Source organism: Malus sylvestris, chromosome 14, assembly GCF_916048215.2.
Source record: "Malus sylvestris chromosome 14, drMalSylv7.2, whole genome shotgun sequence".
Classification (NCBI taxonomy): Eukaryota; Viridiplantae; Streptophyta; class Magnoliopsida; order Rosales; family Rosaceae; genus Malus; species Malus sylvestris.
This window is the reverse complement of record NC_062273.1, coordinates 14,776,430-14,792,842: the sequence shown is the minus strand read 5'-3', so window position 1 is coordinate 14,792,842 and position 16,413 is coordinate 14,776,430. Positions and strand designations below refer to the sequence as shown.

The following is a 16,413-nucleotide window of genomic DNA, read 5'->3' as shown; positions in this document are numbered from 1 at the left end:
GGAGCCTTTTATTGAAAAAAAAAAAAAACCAAGTCAAAACGACATCATTTTGAACTTTGGAAAAAAGGAATAGTAAAACGGCAACGTTTTGCTAGTTCTAAAAAAATATAACAAAACAAGAAGATCACTCGTCCCCCATTACACACACAAAAGTTGAAATTGATTCTAGACAAACAATTAGGCATGTCATCATAAAAGAACGATATTATAAGAAACAATGCTTAAATCATCATTCAAATGATACGGTTAGTCCAAATCCTCGTTCGAATATTTCAGGTAGTCCAAATCCTCCTTCAAATATTTCAATTAGTCCAAATCCTCCTTCGGATATTACCGCTAGTTCACAATAAAGTGATGTCACTAAGTTTGATGAAATTTTTGCTAATCTTCCTGCAGACGTTGGACTTAGACCTTAAATGAGTAATTATAAGCTTAATTATTGTAAAACAATTTGTAGACACTATCTACAAAAGGGTCCTTGTCAACCTTAAACCCACAAAGCACCACGAAAAGTTATAGGGAAGGACAATCAATGTTTTTATCACCCATTGATTTGATTTATTTGAGTGGTTGAATTTTAACACAACAAAAAGATTCTGTTTTATGTGAACAAAAGAGGAAAAGTAATTGAAAGGTTTTTGGGTCTTCAACATGTCTCCTATACAACTACTAGCAAACTTGCAGAGACTATTGAGATATTGTTTGCTATAACAAATTTGAGTATGAGGACCAGACTATGATGAAGCTAGTAATATGAAGAGCTAAATGCTCTTAAAACAAATATTTTGAACAAATATCCTTAAATATTTTATGTTCATTGTTTGGCACACCAACTTTAACTAGCTCTTGTAGCCCTAGCAAAGGGAAATGATGATGTTGCCACTTTCTTCGCAACGACTAGTATTTTGGTTAATATTATTGGATTATCGTGTAAGCATCATGATGCATTTAGAGAGAAACAATAATAACAATTTAAGAAAGCTCTTGATATTTGTGTTCTTGAAACGGAAAAAGTGTTAAATCAAGAGAATAATCTCATGTATCCTTGTAATATATGTTGAAACTAACATTATAGTACTTATTATTGTTATGTTTCAACTTAAGGTGGAGGTGCTTCAAAGGATTATTGGTGATCGCAATGCTTTAAAAGGTGAAGGTGGAGGCGAGGTGTATCATGAATAGCTCTGCCTAGCCAAAAGTCTTGAGGCATGATAGCTTTACGGGACTTTAAATTTTTTGAATAAAATATCACTGGAGAGGGAGGGGCCCTGCTGGGGGAACAAGTAGGGCTGGGTTCGGTTTAATTCGGTTCGGTTTAATTCGGTTCGGTTTTTTGCCAAAACCGAAACCAAACCGAAATTTCGGTTCGGTTCGGCCCAATTTTTTTTCGGTTTTTTTTTCGGTTCGGTGTTTTCGGTTCGGTTTCGGTTTTTTTCGGTTTTTTTTTTTTTTTTTTTTCCCCTCCAAAAAATGCAAAACAAGCACAACATAATATAGAAATAGAAAATATGACATGTTTCCATCTCTACGTATAAAGTCTCATAAAACTAAAAGTCTCATAAAACTTAAAGTCCAACTAGAAATAGAATCAATCATCAATCAAGTTTAAGTCTTCAAAAAGTCCAAATTAAACATCAAAGTTTAAGTCTTCAAAAAGTCCAAATTTAAACATCACACAAGTCAAATAAACCTTCAAGGTTTCATCACTTCATGTCTTGCACAAATAAAATCTTCCAAGTCTTCAAGCTCAAGCTCAACGCATAGGCGGCCTAGGAGGCAACATAGCACCTTTCTTTGAGCTTCCCCTTGCCATTTCTACATACAAATAAAAATAAAAATAAGAACATGACGTAAAGCAAGCGTGCAACATAGCATCTAGTTAAAATAGTCTAATAAAACCAAATGCCACCATGGGGAGTTGAGGTAGAGTTGATTCACCAACAATGCCCTTCAAAAATAAAAGAAAGAATCATTACAATTAAGTATTAAATAAACTACAGACTTAAGAACCATAGAGAAAGTATAGAGATGACAACTTACTTGCGATGGAGTAGACGTAGATGAGTTTATTTTTTCACGGGAGCTATTTGATGATCTCATTGAGTTTGAGCTTGAGCTCGAGGCCTTTGATGCACTTGACTTCATCTAATTAATAAGCAAAGGTAAGATACAAAACACAAACTATATGCACAAATGTAGTTATTATCATTAGTAATCTAGCAATCAATTAAAGGTGCTTTCTTATAATTATTTAACAAAAACAAAACATATTTTTCAATGTATGTTGTAAGACTTTACTAATATTAGAGCGGTGGTTTCAAAACTCAAAAGCAAGCTCTTTATTCAAAGAATGCATATATACTTAGTTTAGCTATAAATCCACTTTAATTATGTGATTTGGCTTTCCGCACACAGGCATGCTGAACATAACAATTAACAGATGGACATATATGGAATATGGATTGACTTGGCTCGGCTGGGTGTACATAGGGGATCAGTGGGGACCCTTAGACAGCTAATAAGGATGATGTGTCCATTGTTTGATCTTTTACCTAGCACCGTGGAAAATGATGTGGAAAAGGAGATGGGGAAGAAACCCAACAAATTGTAAGAAACAAGAATAACACACAAGGAGATGGGAAAGAAACCCAACAAATTTAAGCCAAATATTTTCCTTCTTGTGAATAACCAGAACGTCTTCAGTACGGAGTGAAAATGTATCACTTAAAAGGCCTCTAATGTTCTAATGCTTTGTGTTAGTTAAATTCTGGGATCTCATCTTTATATTCGTTATTTTCCCAGGGTTAATAGCCGTGGCATCTGTAGCAGGAATTGTGGGTTTCCTGTGGTTACTTTTTCCAATGACGTACCCAGATTTGTATAATGACAGAACAGATAATTGCAGATGCTGGCAAGGATATTGTTCCGGAAACTAACAAACAACCCACAAGTTCCTACATCGAGATAACCTAACAGAACCTAACAACCCTAATTTCAGTGCAGAACAAGCAAGCATCACATAGCAGTTAGCATACACGGCGAGAGTGTTAGACCACAGCGAGAGTGCAGAACAAGCAAGCATCACAGTGCAGACATGGCGAGAGTGCAGAAAAAGCAAGCATCACAGTGCAGAACCAAAATTTATCACAAATTAATCCAAAATTTATCACAAACTAACCTTGCAAAGGAGGGAATTTGTTGGTCGAGACTCGAAACGGCGAGAGGAAGCCGTGGGTCGTGCGCGGGTCACAAGTCACGGGTCAGGGGGGGTGAGATACCGAGAGTGAGACGGCGTCGCGTCGGCGAGAGATGTGTGAGACAGGTCGCAGGTCACTGGGAAGGAAGAAGACGAAGCGGAAGAGCGGAAGAGCGGCGGAGCTGGGAGGAGATGGTCCACAGTGAGAGTACAGAGGAGAGGGAGGCGTCGATAAGGGAAAGGGAAGGGAAGATATGTTTAGGGTTTCAGTCGACTGAAGTGAAGACAGAGAGAGTGAACTGAAGCTGAACGACGTCGTTTTTCATATTAATCGGTTCGGTCCGGTTCGGTCCGGTTTTCGAACCCCAGAAACTGAACCGAACTGAACCACATTCGGTTCGGTCCAGTTTTACACTTTCGGTTCGGTTTTTTTTTCGGTTCGGTTTTTTTCGGTCTCGGTTCGGGTTTCGGTTCGGTTTTTTTCGGTTTTCGGTTTTTTGAACCCACCCCTAGGAACAAGGAGTCGAATTAGCTGCCTTTTATTAAGCGGTGTGCTATCCACACATCGTATTTTACTTCTCACACCCTTTGATAATTTCTGTCCGTTGATCTTCTTCAATTCATCCGATTCGACGGTCGAAAATTAAAAAGGTGTGTGAGAAGTAAAATGAGGTGTGTCGATATCACACCCCTTTATTAATTACACACTTGATGACAATATAGTTACTACACTACACTTGAAAACAATTTCAACAAAGACTCTGCTCCAACAAGTAGGCGAATTAGCTGCCTTACTTTTATCAATTAATCGATCACCTACCAATTATCCAAATATGCATTTACATATTTAATTAGAGCTCCACCACCACCACCCACCACACACCACACACCACACACCACACACCAACTTAAAATCCTTCACATTCTAATTATTATTTCCCTCACTTTTTACTTCTCAGTCACTGCATACTAAACCAAGTACAATATTAACTCTGTTTACCATTTGATGCAAATGCCACCCACACAGAAGCATACACAGCGAAATAAAGACTGCAACGACACAATGGAACTTGCTAAACCCACAAAACTCATTCAATAGAATGGTGGAACAAAAAACAGGTATAATGCATCCATCTCCTTTACTTGTCCGGTCGGTCAGTGTTTTCCATCTTTGGAGCATCAGCAGCAGATACAAAAAAGGGCTCATGATCACGTCGAACTTATCTTATCCTAAACCCTGTTCCGAGGCCTCAGAATATCCTACTCCTACACAAGGAAACCGCTTTAACTTGGTTAATTCTATTCTCTCAAGTCTGGGAAAGAAACCATGGATTAACATATGCACATGTATACGACTGTACAAAACTACCAAGGCTGCATTCCGTAGATAATCCATCAACCTAACCTAAACTTTCCAGATCCAAAAACTATGACAAACGCCGCATTTCTACTCAGGTTTCTTTGCAGATTCAGAATTTTCTTCCTTTTTAGACTTAATAAATGATCTTTGCGCTTCCAAGACCGGCATATATGCTTCAGTTGTTTTTCTTACAGTGTCCTTGGTTGCCTTGTCAGACTCACGAGGGCTCACCAGCTTCTTCTCAACGTCTTCGAACTTGGCAGTGGCCAAAGGAGCCGTCCCCACGTTCTTGTTAGAACTGGGTGAGTCAATTGTGAGCATTGAAACCACATCCCGGGCGGCATACCATGAATGACCACAGGAAATACACTCCAGCTGAAAAATGAATGAGAAAGTAAATTCCATTTGCAAGAAGGAAACAAATGATATAGCTGTTACAATCTAATTTACCCTTGAAACAACGTTCATGCATTAAGCTTAGGGACTGAAAAGCAAACGAGGCTACAGACATCCATGGCGATATCATCTTTTAGTGAAAAAAAAATCAAATACTGGAAAGAGAACTCAATGATACTTTGCCAGAACCAGAAAAAAAATTGGTAGATAGAGATAATGTACAAACGTCTTTCATCCATCATCATCACCTACTTTTAGTCAGAATACAGCTAATATCAAAAGTTTAGGGACTGAAAAGTATGCAATTCAACCTTTGAACGTTGCCAGCAAAGCCGAACGCCTTGGCAAAATTAGGGGCGGTACAAGGCAACATAAGAAACCAGATAGAACAACTGATGTAGTGATCACAATGTGTAATTAAGCTGATCATAGGCTTTGATACACACGAGATATCCAATGTTATAATTTAATGGGAAAAGTAGTTTTGAGTTGCCAAATCAATGCCCACCAGCCCATAGTTGATGCTTGCCTATAGAGTCTAGACGGTAGGTAAGCCTTTCAGATTACTCAACTTAACCCCTACTCTGCCGTTGGTATGATACCAGAGACATCTTTTCTTTTTGGTATTTTCGTCGGACCTGGACTATTGCACACCAGACTTAGTCCTCAAACATTACCCGTTATTTTGTATGCTCCCAACAGTGTATAATCCCAGTTTAAAAAGAAAAATGTAGAGGCAAAAGCAATCGCCACTTGCCTTCAGACTCTGGTTGGTGACCATATCATATATTAATCTCTATATGCACAAACCTGATAGCGAGCACTATTTCCTGCTTGAATAATGTCCCTAACTCCCACTTTAAACTCCGAGCATCTTGAGCAACGAGCATCAGTCATCTGACTCACAGGCAAGAAATCAACAACGAGCACAGAACATATATACTGCAGAGTGCAAGGTACTCAAAACCGACTACAGGTACAAATAAAATCACCTGCATACGCTCCCAATCATCAGGCTCCTTCTTTGCTCTCTCCTCAGCCGTTAAACCCTCCTGAAATAAAAACCATGAAAGCAAGAGCAACTATAGTATTATCCCTTTTGCATACACCAAGAGTTGGCCATTGCAAATACATCTTGTCTGATCATACATGGATACTCAAAACGTATCATGTCAAGAGGCCATACTCAACCCAGGGCAGAGGAACTACAGACGCATTTTATTCTATTCTCAACTGAGACCTTCATACAAAATGAGAGAAAAAGTGAACAAGTAAGCCTAGTCCCAGACTCCCAGCTAAGGCATAAATACCTAGAGAATTGCTGAAGCAATCTTGACTCTACATCTTTCACCTGAAATTAATGTATTCATTCCACATAGAAACATCCACAAAGTTACTCTTTAGATCTTATGAACTTTATCGAAAATATGCAAAATAAAAGAACAAACCAACTCGAAAACACCTTAATTCAACAGAAATGAAATAGTTTACATGAATTTCTGTGCTATTCCATAATAGGTCACCTTTCATTAAATTTATCTGTCTTGAACAAGTAGAAGTTTGTTTCAAATGACCAAATCGTCCCAGGAAATTGTCATCTTTAATGAAAAAATTGGAGCACTCATGAAAAAATTAGACCTCTTTAGATGTTATGGACAAATTCTTCACTAAGCATGTTTTTGCTTCCACAAAAGGAATTGAAGTTCCTTGATTTTAAAAGCAAACAAATCAACATGCAGAACCTAAAAGCTAATAGTACCACCAATTTTTCTATGGCTATCTGCTTTGAAGACTAGTCGGATCTAAAGCTAAAAGTACCAACAGATTCTCTATGAATAACCTATTTCAACCCAAACACCCAAATATCAAACATATCCATGATCGTTCACTTTCCTCAATAAATGCTCCCCACCAGTTGAACAGCCTTAACAAACTTTTCTCTGATAAAAACCTTACATGGAAATGAAAAGAAAGGAAGGAAAAAAAAATGACAACATCCAAAGATATAAGAGACTTGTGTCCACTCGTGCTGCTGGCATACATACTTCCATCCCTCCTAAATTAGCAAACGGTAAGTTAGGCTAAAAAGGAAGAATTTGTCAGCAAAGATGTTACAAATATGTCCAGTGAGACCAAAAGCAGCTACAGGAAACTGAATCTGATCAAAATCGAATACTTAATCTTCCTTGAGAATCATCACAAAAATGAACCACCTATAAATCAAGCCATGATAAAGACCATACCTTTAACTCATCGGGTGACATGTTCACTATTGTTAAAGGTTCCAATTCTTGATTTAGCAGACGACGGGCTAGGAACGAATTTTTCTGCCAGGAGGAGAATAAATATAAGAACAAAAAAAAGGAGTGAAAAAAGACATTTGAAGAAGAAAAGAAGGTCGGGCCTCAAACAAACCAAAAATATAGTGTTATTTTTTTTAATGGAAAAATGCATTGTTCTTTATAACACAGTTGGAAGGTCTTTTCAAAAATATGTTATCTGCACGCATATGCATGACCATGAGCATACAAACACACAGAACCTTCTGACCTGGAGATTGAATCCTAGTTGCCGCAACTTCTGGTTATACTTTTGGAAATCAAAGGAGAGAGATTCATGCGAAGCCTTCTCTAGAGAAGTAACTGCATGAACAGCATCCTCTGGCCAGAGAAAAGACGTTTTGCCACTCTGAATAATACGGTAAAGTTAACAAGTGAGTTATAGCATCTCCAGATACTCCACTCCTGATTTCCAGTGCACCCCCTTCGTCAAACAAACCAAAGGATAAATATAGAGCTGCCAAACTGAGGGTGAATTGCATACCTTGAGATTATCCTGAGATCCATTCCCAACTTCTGGGGACTTATGGTCACTTTCATGATCAATATCATCAGAACCAGATTTTCTCTTTTCAACACCGTTCGTGGTGTCAGCAGAGTTGCATACATGGTGCCGAATATTTTGAAGAAGTTTCTCCATCCATCTGTCACGTAGTGTGTCTCCGGTTAGTGCCATGGACTTGGCTAAAATGGAATGATATTCTGTGTTACTTGTTGTGCAGCTTCCAGGTGTTTCAGCTTTTTGATTTGGGCCAGGCCTAGCAGTTGCTTCTTCCACCCTAGAAACGTCAAGGGGTGACATATTCTTTTTAATCTGACCACTTTTAGTCTTCAAATGATCACCCTGATAACCAGTGTTATCTGCAATCTCTATATCAGGAAGTTCTCCCAATAGTTTAATAGTTTTCTTAACTAACAAGTAAATCTCATGTTGCTTATCCTCTTCATAGTCTCTATCTGTCAGCTTCCAGAGTTTTTTCCCTTGGGTGTCATACACCTTTTGCACAATGAAGCCAGGATGCTGTTTACGACTTGGCAGCTGTTTGTTTAACGGAACAAAATGAACCAAACATTTATGCATTACAGATTCTGCAGGAACCTCATCACGATGGAAACTATAAAACAACTCCCTTGTATCAGTTGATTGCCAGTTCCCCCCAGCTTTTTTCTCTGCCTCTTCAGGACGATAAAACCACTGTCCTAATACCATCATGCTCCCACCTCCGGTCCTACTTATATCCTAATTAATCCCCAGTTCCAGCAATCATAAAATTAAAGATAAAGTCATTGTGAATATGAAGGAGATGAAGGAGAATAACTGCTTACAAAGAAAAAAATAGAAAGCAAATCTGCTGCCCATAACTTCACAATAACAAGAAGCCCACCAAAAAGCTTAATAGAACACAGACCACCATGCCAAGAATTTCAAGGCAAAATATTTGAGCAAAAGGTATATATATTTAAAGGAAAACTAACGAAAAGTCCAAAAAAACTTTAGTTTTAATGAAAAAGGACAAATAAAGGAGTACTGAATAGTACCAGGTAAAATTGTAGTTTTTCGTTAAAAATGAACAGTACCGGGAGTGTTTCGTTAAAACTACCTATATTTAAATGGTCAAAGGTGAGGATAAAGTGAATCACAGGGTAAAAGTGAATAACAATACATGAAGCAATCAACATGCTTATCACCACACAGTTAGCCTGTATTTGAGAATTTCTCGATGTATATATAACCCCTATATCTTTGTTATATCTATACATGTCCTTTGGCCACAAAATGCATACCTGCTGATAGTTTAGTTGTTTTCTCAACGTGATCTTAAATCAACATCTACTAGAAGAAAAGTAGGTGACCCGATCATGGAAACCTTCATCATATAAAAACCCCTATAGTTAGTTGTTTTCAACCAAAAAGATATCAAATTTTCACCACCTTACTAAAAAGTAGCCATGTTTCACAATCTGAACAACTAATCATAACCTGAATTTCACTGCTGATCTACTATAAATTTTAGAAACTTGGGCCTCAAGTAATGAAACGCAAATACATTGAACAATGTGAAAGGCAAAATGTTTAAAAGAATAAAAAATAATATCCATAGACAAAAGTGATAATATGATTTCATAAAGCAAGTACCTTGATAATTGCCACATAAGGCTTTTGTCTTGTATCCTCAGGAGTTAGAAGAACAGGATCCTCCTACAGAGTGACTACATGATCAGTGTGAAACATTAAATGAAATAAACGACTGATACCTCATATGAAAAATCTAGAGGTATTCAAAACCTAGGGTATATGAATCAAATAAATGAACTTTTCAAATCTAAACCATTTGAAAATTATATACACACAAGCACCTGTCACACGATATCAACAACAACAACAACAACAACAAAGCCTTACCCCACTAAGTGGGGTCAGCGGTATGAATCTTAGAACGCCATAAGGGGGGAAAAAAGACAGTACACAAAACCATCAGGTACACAGAAGTTCAAGTGACAACAACATTTGTCAAACATCCTGAGCATAAAACTATATAGAAATATTACATTAACATGAAACACTTTATGAGAATTATTTCTGCATGTACAAAAGCATACATTATACCAACAGCAAGAAACAGAAGGAAGAGATATTCAATCAAAAATCTTTACATAGACAAGTAATTTGAATTTTTACAGTATCTTCTTGTCAAGGGACAAGAAGAGTAAGGCTGCTGGAAACTCAAAACACAGAAAGTCTATAAAAAAAACACTCAAATCTGAAAGCTTTCATGTATCCAGAGCTGCACTCATCCCATGTTTCCATAGCAATCAGCTGAGGACCTATTTGCTTCAACATCGTAACATTTTCTGGTTCAGAATCCAACATGCAAAGTTACTTTTACACTACAAATCGCATGTAGAAATTTATCCGGGAGGGGAAACATATAAAATGTCCAAAAAAAAACAGGGAAAAATAGGAGCTGTGCTTAAAGTAATAGACAAAATTTCTAGAACATTCAATTGCCTCCCTAGTCACAAGAAGACAACAACAACGTGTTTGTCTGCATACAAAACTCAATCATTCCCTCTTTGGAAAATTTGACAGTAAGTTTCACGGGATCAGTAACTGTCCTAGACGAAAATGCAAATCGCAATTCTATCATTTCTTGAATTGACGTATAAAGAGACAGAGAAGTTCCAAAAGTAAATGACACCACAATGCCAGCTTAAACAGCAACAATTTCTAAACAAATAAAGTGTAAATTTTTCCTACTGTGCAGCAATGAATCAAAACCAACAAAATTCCACAAGAACGAAACGAAAACCCAATTCACCAAACCTTACAAACCCAACAATCAAAACCAAAAAATTTCAAGATACACAAAAACAACAAAGTACCCAAATTTCACAATTCTAATAATTCTGCAATACGAACAAATTAATCAAACAATGCCAGAAAAATCAGAACCCTAAAACCCAACCAACAAACACAAAATCACAAAACCCGACCAGAAAACGAAAACTGACCAGGTCAAATCGGGTCCCGTCGTACTCAAACGCCTTGTAGTGCTGCCTCCGCCCCCTTCCCTTCCCGGAAAGCTTAACCACCTCGCCAATCGGCTTCAAGTCCTCAATGTGTGGCTCCTCCTCCTCGTCTTCGCTGCCCGATGCTGTTTCGGCCTCTTTCTCCTTCCCTCCCCTCCTCTTCTTACTCTTCTGCTTCTCTTCCTCCTCCGACTCTTCGTCGTCCCCTTCTCGAATCTTCACCTGCTTCCTCTTCCGCGACGACGTCTCCCGCGCCGTCTGCTGGTGATTCCGCGGCGAGACGTCGTCGTCTTCGTCATCGCTCGTCGAGACCTGCGCGAACCTCCTATTCCCCATTTCTTCCAGGCGAAACGGTGCGTTTTGGTAACCTGCTTGTCAAGGGCTCTTCGCTCGCTCTCTCTGCTGTGTCTCAGAACAGGGAGCTCCAAGGACGATGACCTGGGTCGTTGCGGTATTTATACGGACGCCGTTTGGGATGCGAAAACGGACCCGTACTTTGACGGAATATCGGATTTGCCACTGTAGCGACTACGTGTGTATTGGAGAATATACGTGGGGGTTCGTTGGGATCACACCTGGCATTACAGGAGTGTGGAAGTTGAGGTTGTTGAGGAGAGGGTTGTAGAGGGGTCTAATGGACTCAAGGATGACGCCGAATATGAGGTTTTCGAGGAGGCAATAGAGACACAGGAAATTTGCAGGAGCAGGGGAGCAAAAATGATTTAGTGGATGCTGCTGCTGTTGGTGAAGAAAGAAAAGCTGAGACGGTTGGTGGTTTGCAAAAAAAAAAAAAAAAAAATTGTTAACGGTGAAACAGATCACCCGTTAACTTTACGGGTTGGATTTGAATGATCCGTTAGTTTAGCGGGTTGGGTCTGGATGACCCGTTAATTTAACGGATTAGGTTCAACCCGACTCAAACCAAATAAACCCAATGTGTTTACAGGTCTAGTTGGGATTGAGACCGAGAGGAAGAAAGTGCTCTCCTTGCTTGAGGGTTGTACCGATTGTACCCTTATCGTCTATTTTTTTTTTAACAAACGATAATGTAGTTCAAATTCGTATTTAGCAAGAATCAAGCTTAAAATCTCTCACAATTATACCCTTATCGTCTTGGATGTACAATTCATTAGCACAATATTTTCTATATCTTTTGTTAGTACTACAATTTAGCAATATTCATTTTCATTTGTAAACGAGAAGTTTTTAAATTTGAGTCTCGCCAATAGTGAATTTAAACCACATTATTACTAGCGTCCACTTGTTAACAAAAATTTGAGTAAAAAAATTAATAAACAATAGTTAGATTACTAACATGATTTAACACTAATACCGTAATACGATGAGTCAGTTGTTTTTCTGTTTGATAACCATTTTGTTTTTAAATTTTATTTTTTCACATTTTTGTGCTTGTGAATGGAAAAATATCCAACATAAGGAAGAAATGAAGAAGAGCAGAGGAAAAATGGCAGACGAGATAAATAAATAAATAAATAAGGGTTACACAAAAAGCAAATAAAAAACTATTTCAAATCGTTTTCACTTTGAAAACTAAAATAAATAAAAAACAAATAATTATCAAACGACTCCTAAATTTCTATCTTCGACCTGCTTTCTTCGTCCTGCTTTGCTTTATGTCTCCTCCTAGTTGACTCGGAACAACTTGGTAGAATTATTCAGTGGGTTCTTATCGTGCAGCAGGCTTCATTTCAGGCAAACTCCCTTCTCCTTCAATCAAAGAATCAACATGGAATCAACATGCTATTTCATATCATTCGAAATTTGATCTACCGAACTACAAAATTGTTATGCACTCCTGGGCCATCGAAAGGGATTGTCAAATCAAACTGATTTTTCGGATGTTATTGTGATCACTGCGTATAGCAATCTCCTTCAAACTGGTCCATGATTTTCTCCTCCTTTTGTTTGACGTGCTAGTTGTGTTTTCAGCTATTGAGGTGGGACTGCTCTCACGTTCAGCTGGTTTCTTGGTCGCCGAATTGTTTCTCCTTCTCTTCTTCCCTCCCAACAACAAAGCAATTCCAGTCTTCACCGCTGGAGTTGCAGGAGTATCCACGCCAGGAATCTCTGTGCCTGCTGAAGGAGCTATTTCATTCGCCTTACTAACCTCACCTTCGCCTGCAAGAGTGTTGACTGCAGGAATCTCTCTGCCTGCGGAAGGAGCTATCTCCTCCGCTTTACTAACCTCATCACCTGCTGTGATCTCCTTTGAGTTGATAAACTTCTTGGAGATGGACTTAAGTTTTAGATTCGAAGTTGTTTTGGCCTTAGGGGGGCATATCATTTTCATATGTCCATTTGGAGTCCCTCTCTTCACATTCCGGTGTGAACAGAAGTGGCATGTATACACTACATTGTTTCGAGAGAAATTAGTAATCTTCTTACTTCGTCGTCGTACCTTTGCTCTATTTTTCTCAATTCGAACAGTGCAGTTGAAGCCAGGCTGAAGAACTGTTTCACATCTGCAAAATAGTGAAACATTGATTACGGGTCGTGCCTTTTAATATACTTTATAGTATCATTCATTTCAAAATGTATGTTGTCCAAAATTATAAAACCTACAAGGCTACAACACACATTACACGCATCCAAAGACAAATTGATTCCAATAATTTTTTTCATGTAACGTAATGGCTGACACATTTCAGAGTCGAAGTCATGGGACTTAAGCTCTATGCTTATCTCAAAAGCACTTCAGTTTGTTTGAAAACATAAATTCAAGGTGACATAAAATCCAAATCAGGTACTCAGTAAAGCAAAAAACGATACATGCCTCAGTCAGATTCATGTTTCATGTCAATACGGTATACAGTGCAAAACAAGTTAAGCAGAAAAGAAAGCCCTACAATTACGGTTTGTGAGAACTTTGTTAGGATTTTATCTATTCATGGGTTAACCAATAGCATTATGGCACGGAATGTTGGGTGGTGATGTATCAACACGTACATAAAATGGGTGTAGCGGAGATGAGAATGCTTCGTTGGATGTTTCTTAGTTTATATATCTGACTTTCAGGTTAGTCGAGTCAGAATCCTATTCTCTCTCCACCTTTCGAGCCTAACATTCCATTAGATGTTTCTTAGTTTATATATTTGACTTTCGATGGTGAATCCTAGATGCATGTTGTTCCCATATAACTATGTAACAATTAAGAATTTCAGAACTCCAACACGTTTAGCTACGCAACCAGAACTTCAACACGTTTAGCCATGCCAAACAGTTTCAAACCTATCCAAACCAATAAGATTTCCATCTTTAAGGTGTACTAAGCTTAATCAAGGTGGAATGTAACTTCAGTAAGCATCATGATTACAATCAATTATCTTTGTGGAATGCGGGAATGGTTAAGCTAAATATGAGGTTATATTATGAAATCCTACAGAAGATACGCAATCCCATGAAACTCAAGACTCCTTATAAAGATACGCAAGTCAATAATGCCTGTTATAGCTGGATTAGTTTGGTTCATTTTGGTAGAAAGAATCTATCTCGTTGGTTTTATAAATTTCTATTGCAATCCAATCCAAATGACTTGGATGGGACTAAAGCGAGTAGCCTGTTTTCTTGTTTCTTTTTCTCAACAGCTCTAAGTCATGCCACATTCAAAGAGCTAATTTTGTATCAGGGACAACAAACTTTCAATCACAAAAATATTACAATGATCATATGAAACCAATAGTTTACAATCCCACCTTAACAGTGAGCAGTTCATGATCACTTCCTAACAGAAATTCAAATCTTCCACCATTTTTTGACAACCAATCCTACAACATGCAAAACCCACAAAATTAAACTAAAAAGGCAAGTAAATCCACCTATAACCACACCAAATTCAAATACAATAAACCCTCTTTTTCTTTTGGGGTTTTTCAATAAAAAATCTAAAGATTTTTTGCATACCTCTGGCAAGGGAAGAGAGAAGGTTTAGGGGGCACACCGATGGCCTCTTGGGCAGCGGCCAAGGTGCACCCAAAGAATGCACCCAAAGAAGGAACAGAAGTCTCCGCGCCAGTCCACACAGCAAGTCTCTGCAAGTGCTCGAGCTTCAGCGCGGCCTTGGCATTGATGGAGAAGCCGCCCTTGGTCTGCTTTTTCCCGGTCAGTTCTTCTCTCAGTGATATGTTATTGGTAGACGCGAATGAGATGTTTGGCGCCCTTTGAGCTCCTCCTCCTCCTCCTCCTCTCCTGCCCATGGCGGTGCTTTGTTTTGGGGAATTTTGTCCAACAGTTGGACTGCGCCGCTGCACGGTTTATTTGATTTATTCGATGGACTCGGTGCGGACTAGACTACTGCTTATCTTCTCTTCTTCAAACTTCATCACGGCCGCTCGTTTTCATGTGAAAACCAGGACGGCCGAGATTCGATCAAGCCAAATGATGCGCATGGTATGGACAATATTTGTATCTTCACCCCCAAATCTACAAGCCCGATGGGTCGAGTTGGCAACTTGGCCCAAATCGCACTCAATCCGCCATCGAGCTTTGATTTTCTTTGATAAAAATATGTATTTATACTATGATAAAAGTATGCTTAGGCAGTTCCTTCGCTGAGCACAACAGAATGAAGAGAAATTTGTATCATTTCAAATCCCTATTCTTATCGAACATAAGGAATAAGAAAAACCAAAATCTTCCTACTCGAACAAGAAGTCCTATAGTTTACAACTCTTCTTTATATAGAAATTCGACCTATTGCTCCGCATCCCCCCATCAGTTTACTATGAAGAGAAGAATCAAAAGGATTGAACTACCTATTCATTAGTCAGAGGTGAATCATAGAACACTAAAAGCTGTGGTATCTTATGGACCTAACATAGGTCACATCCCTCACAACATAAGATTGAAAGATCTAAACCTTCATCTTCGGAGCGGAAACGGACGTGGCCAAAACATATAAAGATCGGCGCAGTCGCTCATAGGGGCATATCTATCCGGATAGAGGATAGTCTAGATCGATTCATAGATAGATTTCTATCCGGTATCTCCGTGGGTAGAGATAAAGATAGGGATCCATCTAGATCTTGATTCACTATTTCCTTTTTTTCTTTCTTGATTCTGATTGATTGCCTTTTTGTGGCGACAAGTTTTAAATCTTAATGCAGGCTGGAAACATCATTTTTCAATTATTACTTGCTGGGTCGGAGTGTAGACGAGCAAGTAGAGCCCAAGAAACTGGGAAGCCCGTCATTGAGCAGGCGACTAGGCGGCCTCTCCCAGAAAACATGGCCCAATTTCTCTTTCTTTTTCTTTTTTTTCTTTTCAGGTTTCTTTATTTTTTCAGGGGCCCAAAACACTAAAGGGTAGGGGAGAAGCAAGCCGAACCTCTAATCGACCTAGACACATAAAAAATTCTTGGCGTCCAGAGAGATTTGAGATTCCATAAGTAACTTAGTGCAACATGGCAAATTTCATTGAGAGGAATCAACAAAGAAAAGAAAAACGGGTCAACATCTTAATAAGATTTGATGGTTGCATTACTGTGAGATGCCCAAAGACTCCCGTGCCTTTCTTGGTTGGACCAACCAGATTTCCACAAGTCTTTCTGTTATTGCAAAAGAAAAAGCGGAACT

The 16,413-nt window shown here is 38.6% G+C and overlaps 2 protein-coding genes and 1 long non-coding RNA gene across 4 annotated transcripts; all 3 read right to left on the bottom strand.

The window, feature by feature from the left end:
- Positions 1 to 1,583: 1,583 nt before the first annotated feature.
- LOC126599804 (uncharacterized) lies at positions 1,584 to 3,480 on the bottom strand. The gene is made up of 4 exons (XR_007615237.1): positions 3,179 to 3,480; positions 2,041 to 2,145; positions 1,910 to 1,948; positions 1,584 to 1,815 (listed from the first exon to the last, which is right to left on the bottom strand). It is a non-coding gene; the product is annotated as an uncharacterized LOC126599804 (long non-coding RNA).
- Positions 3,481 to 4,104: 624 nt separating this feature from the next.
- Positions 4,105 to 11,559, bottom strand: LOC126599802 (uncharacterized). 2 transcript variants are annotated; one of them, XM_050266250.1, is made up of 8 exons: positions 10,805 to 11,556; positions 9,429 to 9,491; positions 7,776 to 8,531; positions 7,503 to 7,640; positions 7,196 to 7,279; positions 5,945 to 6,004; positions 5,763 to 5,849; positions 4,105 to 4,931 (listed from the first exon to the last, which is right to left on the bottom strand). In XM_050266250.1, exons 1-8 carry the CDS (start codon positions 11,156 to 11,158, stop codon positions 4,644 to 4,646), a joined length of 1,830 nt encoding a protein of 609 aa, XP_050122207.1. In that variant the 5' UTR covers positions 11,159 to 11,556; the 3' UTR covers positions 4,105 to 4,643. The 2 variants fall into 2 exon arrangements, with proteins under 2 accessions (XP_050122207.1, XP_050122208.1); XM_050266251.1 differs by lacking the exons at positions 4,105 to 4,931; positions 5,763 to 5,849; positions 5,945 to 6,004 and adding an exon at positions 6,416 to 7,008 and having other exon boundaries at positions 10,805 to 11,559.
- Positions 11,560 to 12,281: 722 nt separating this feature from the next.
- LOC126599803 (uncharacterized) lies at positions 12,282 to 15,113 on the bottom strand. The gene is made up of 2 exons (XM_050266252.1): positions 14,744 to 15,113; positions 12,282 to 13,305 (listed from the first exon to the last, which is right to left on the bottom strand). The coding sequence occupies exons 1-2, from the start codon at positions 15,034 to 15,036 to the stop codon at positions 12,660 to 12,662; spliced, it is 939 nt and encodes a 312-aa protein (XP_050122209.1). The 5' UTR covers positions 15,037 to 15,113; the 3' UTR covers positions 12,282 to 12,659.
- Positions 15,114 to 16,413: the final 1,300 nt, after the last annotated feature.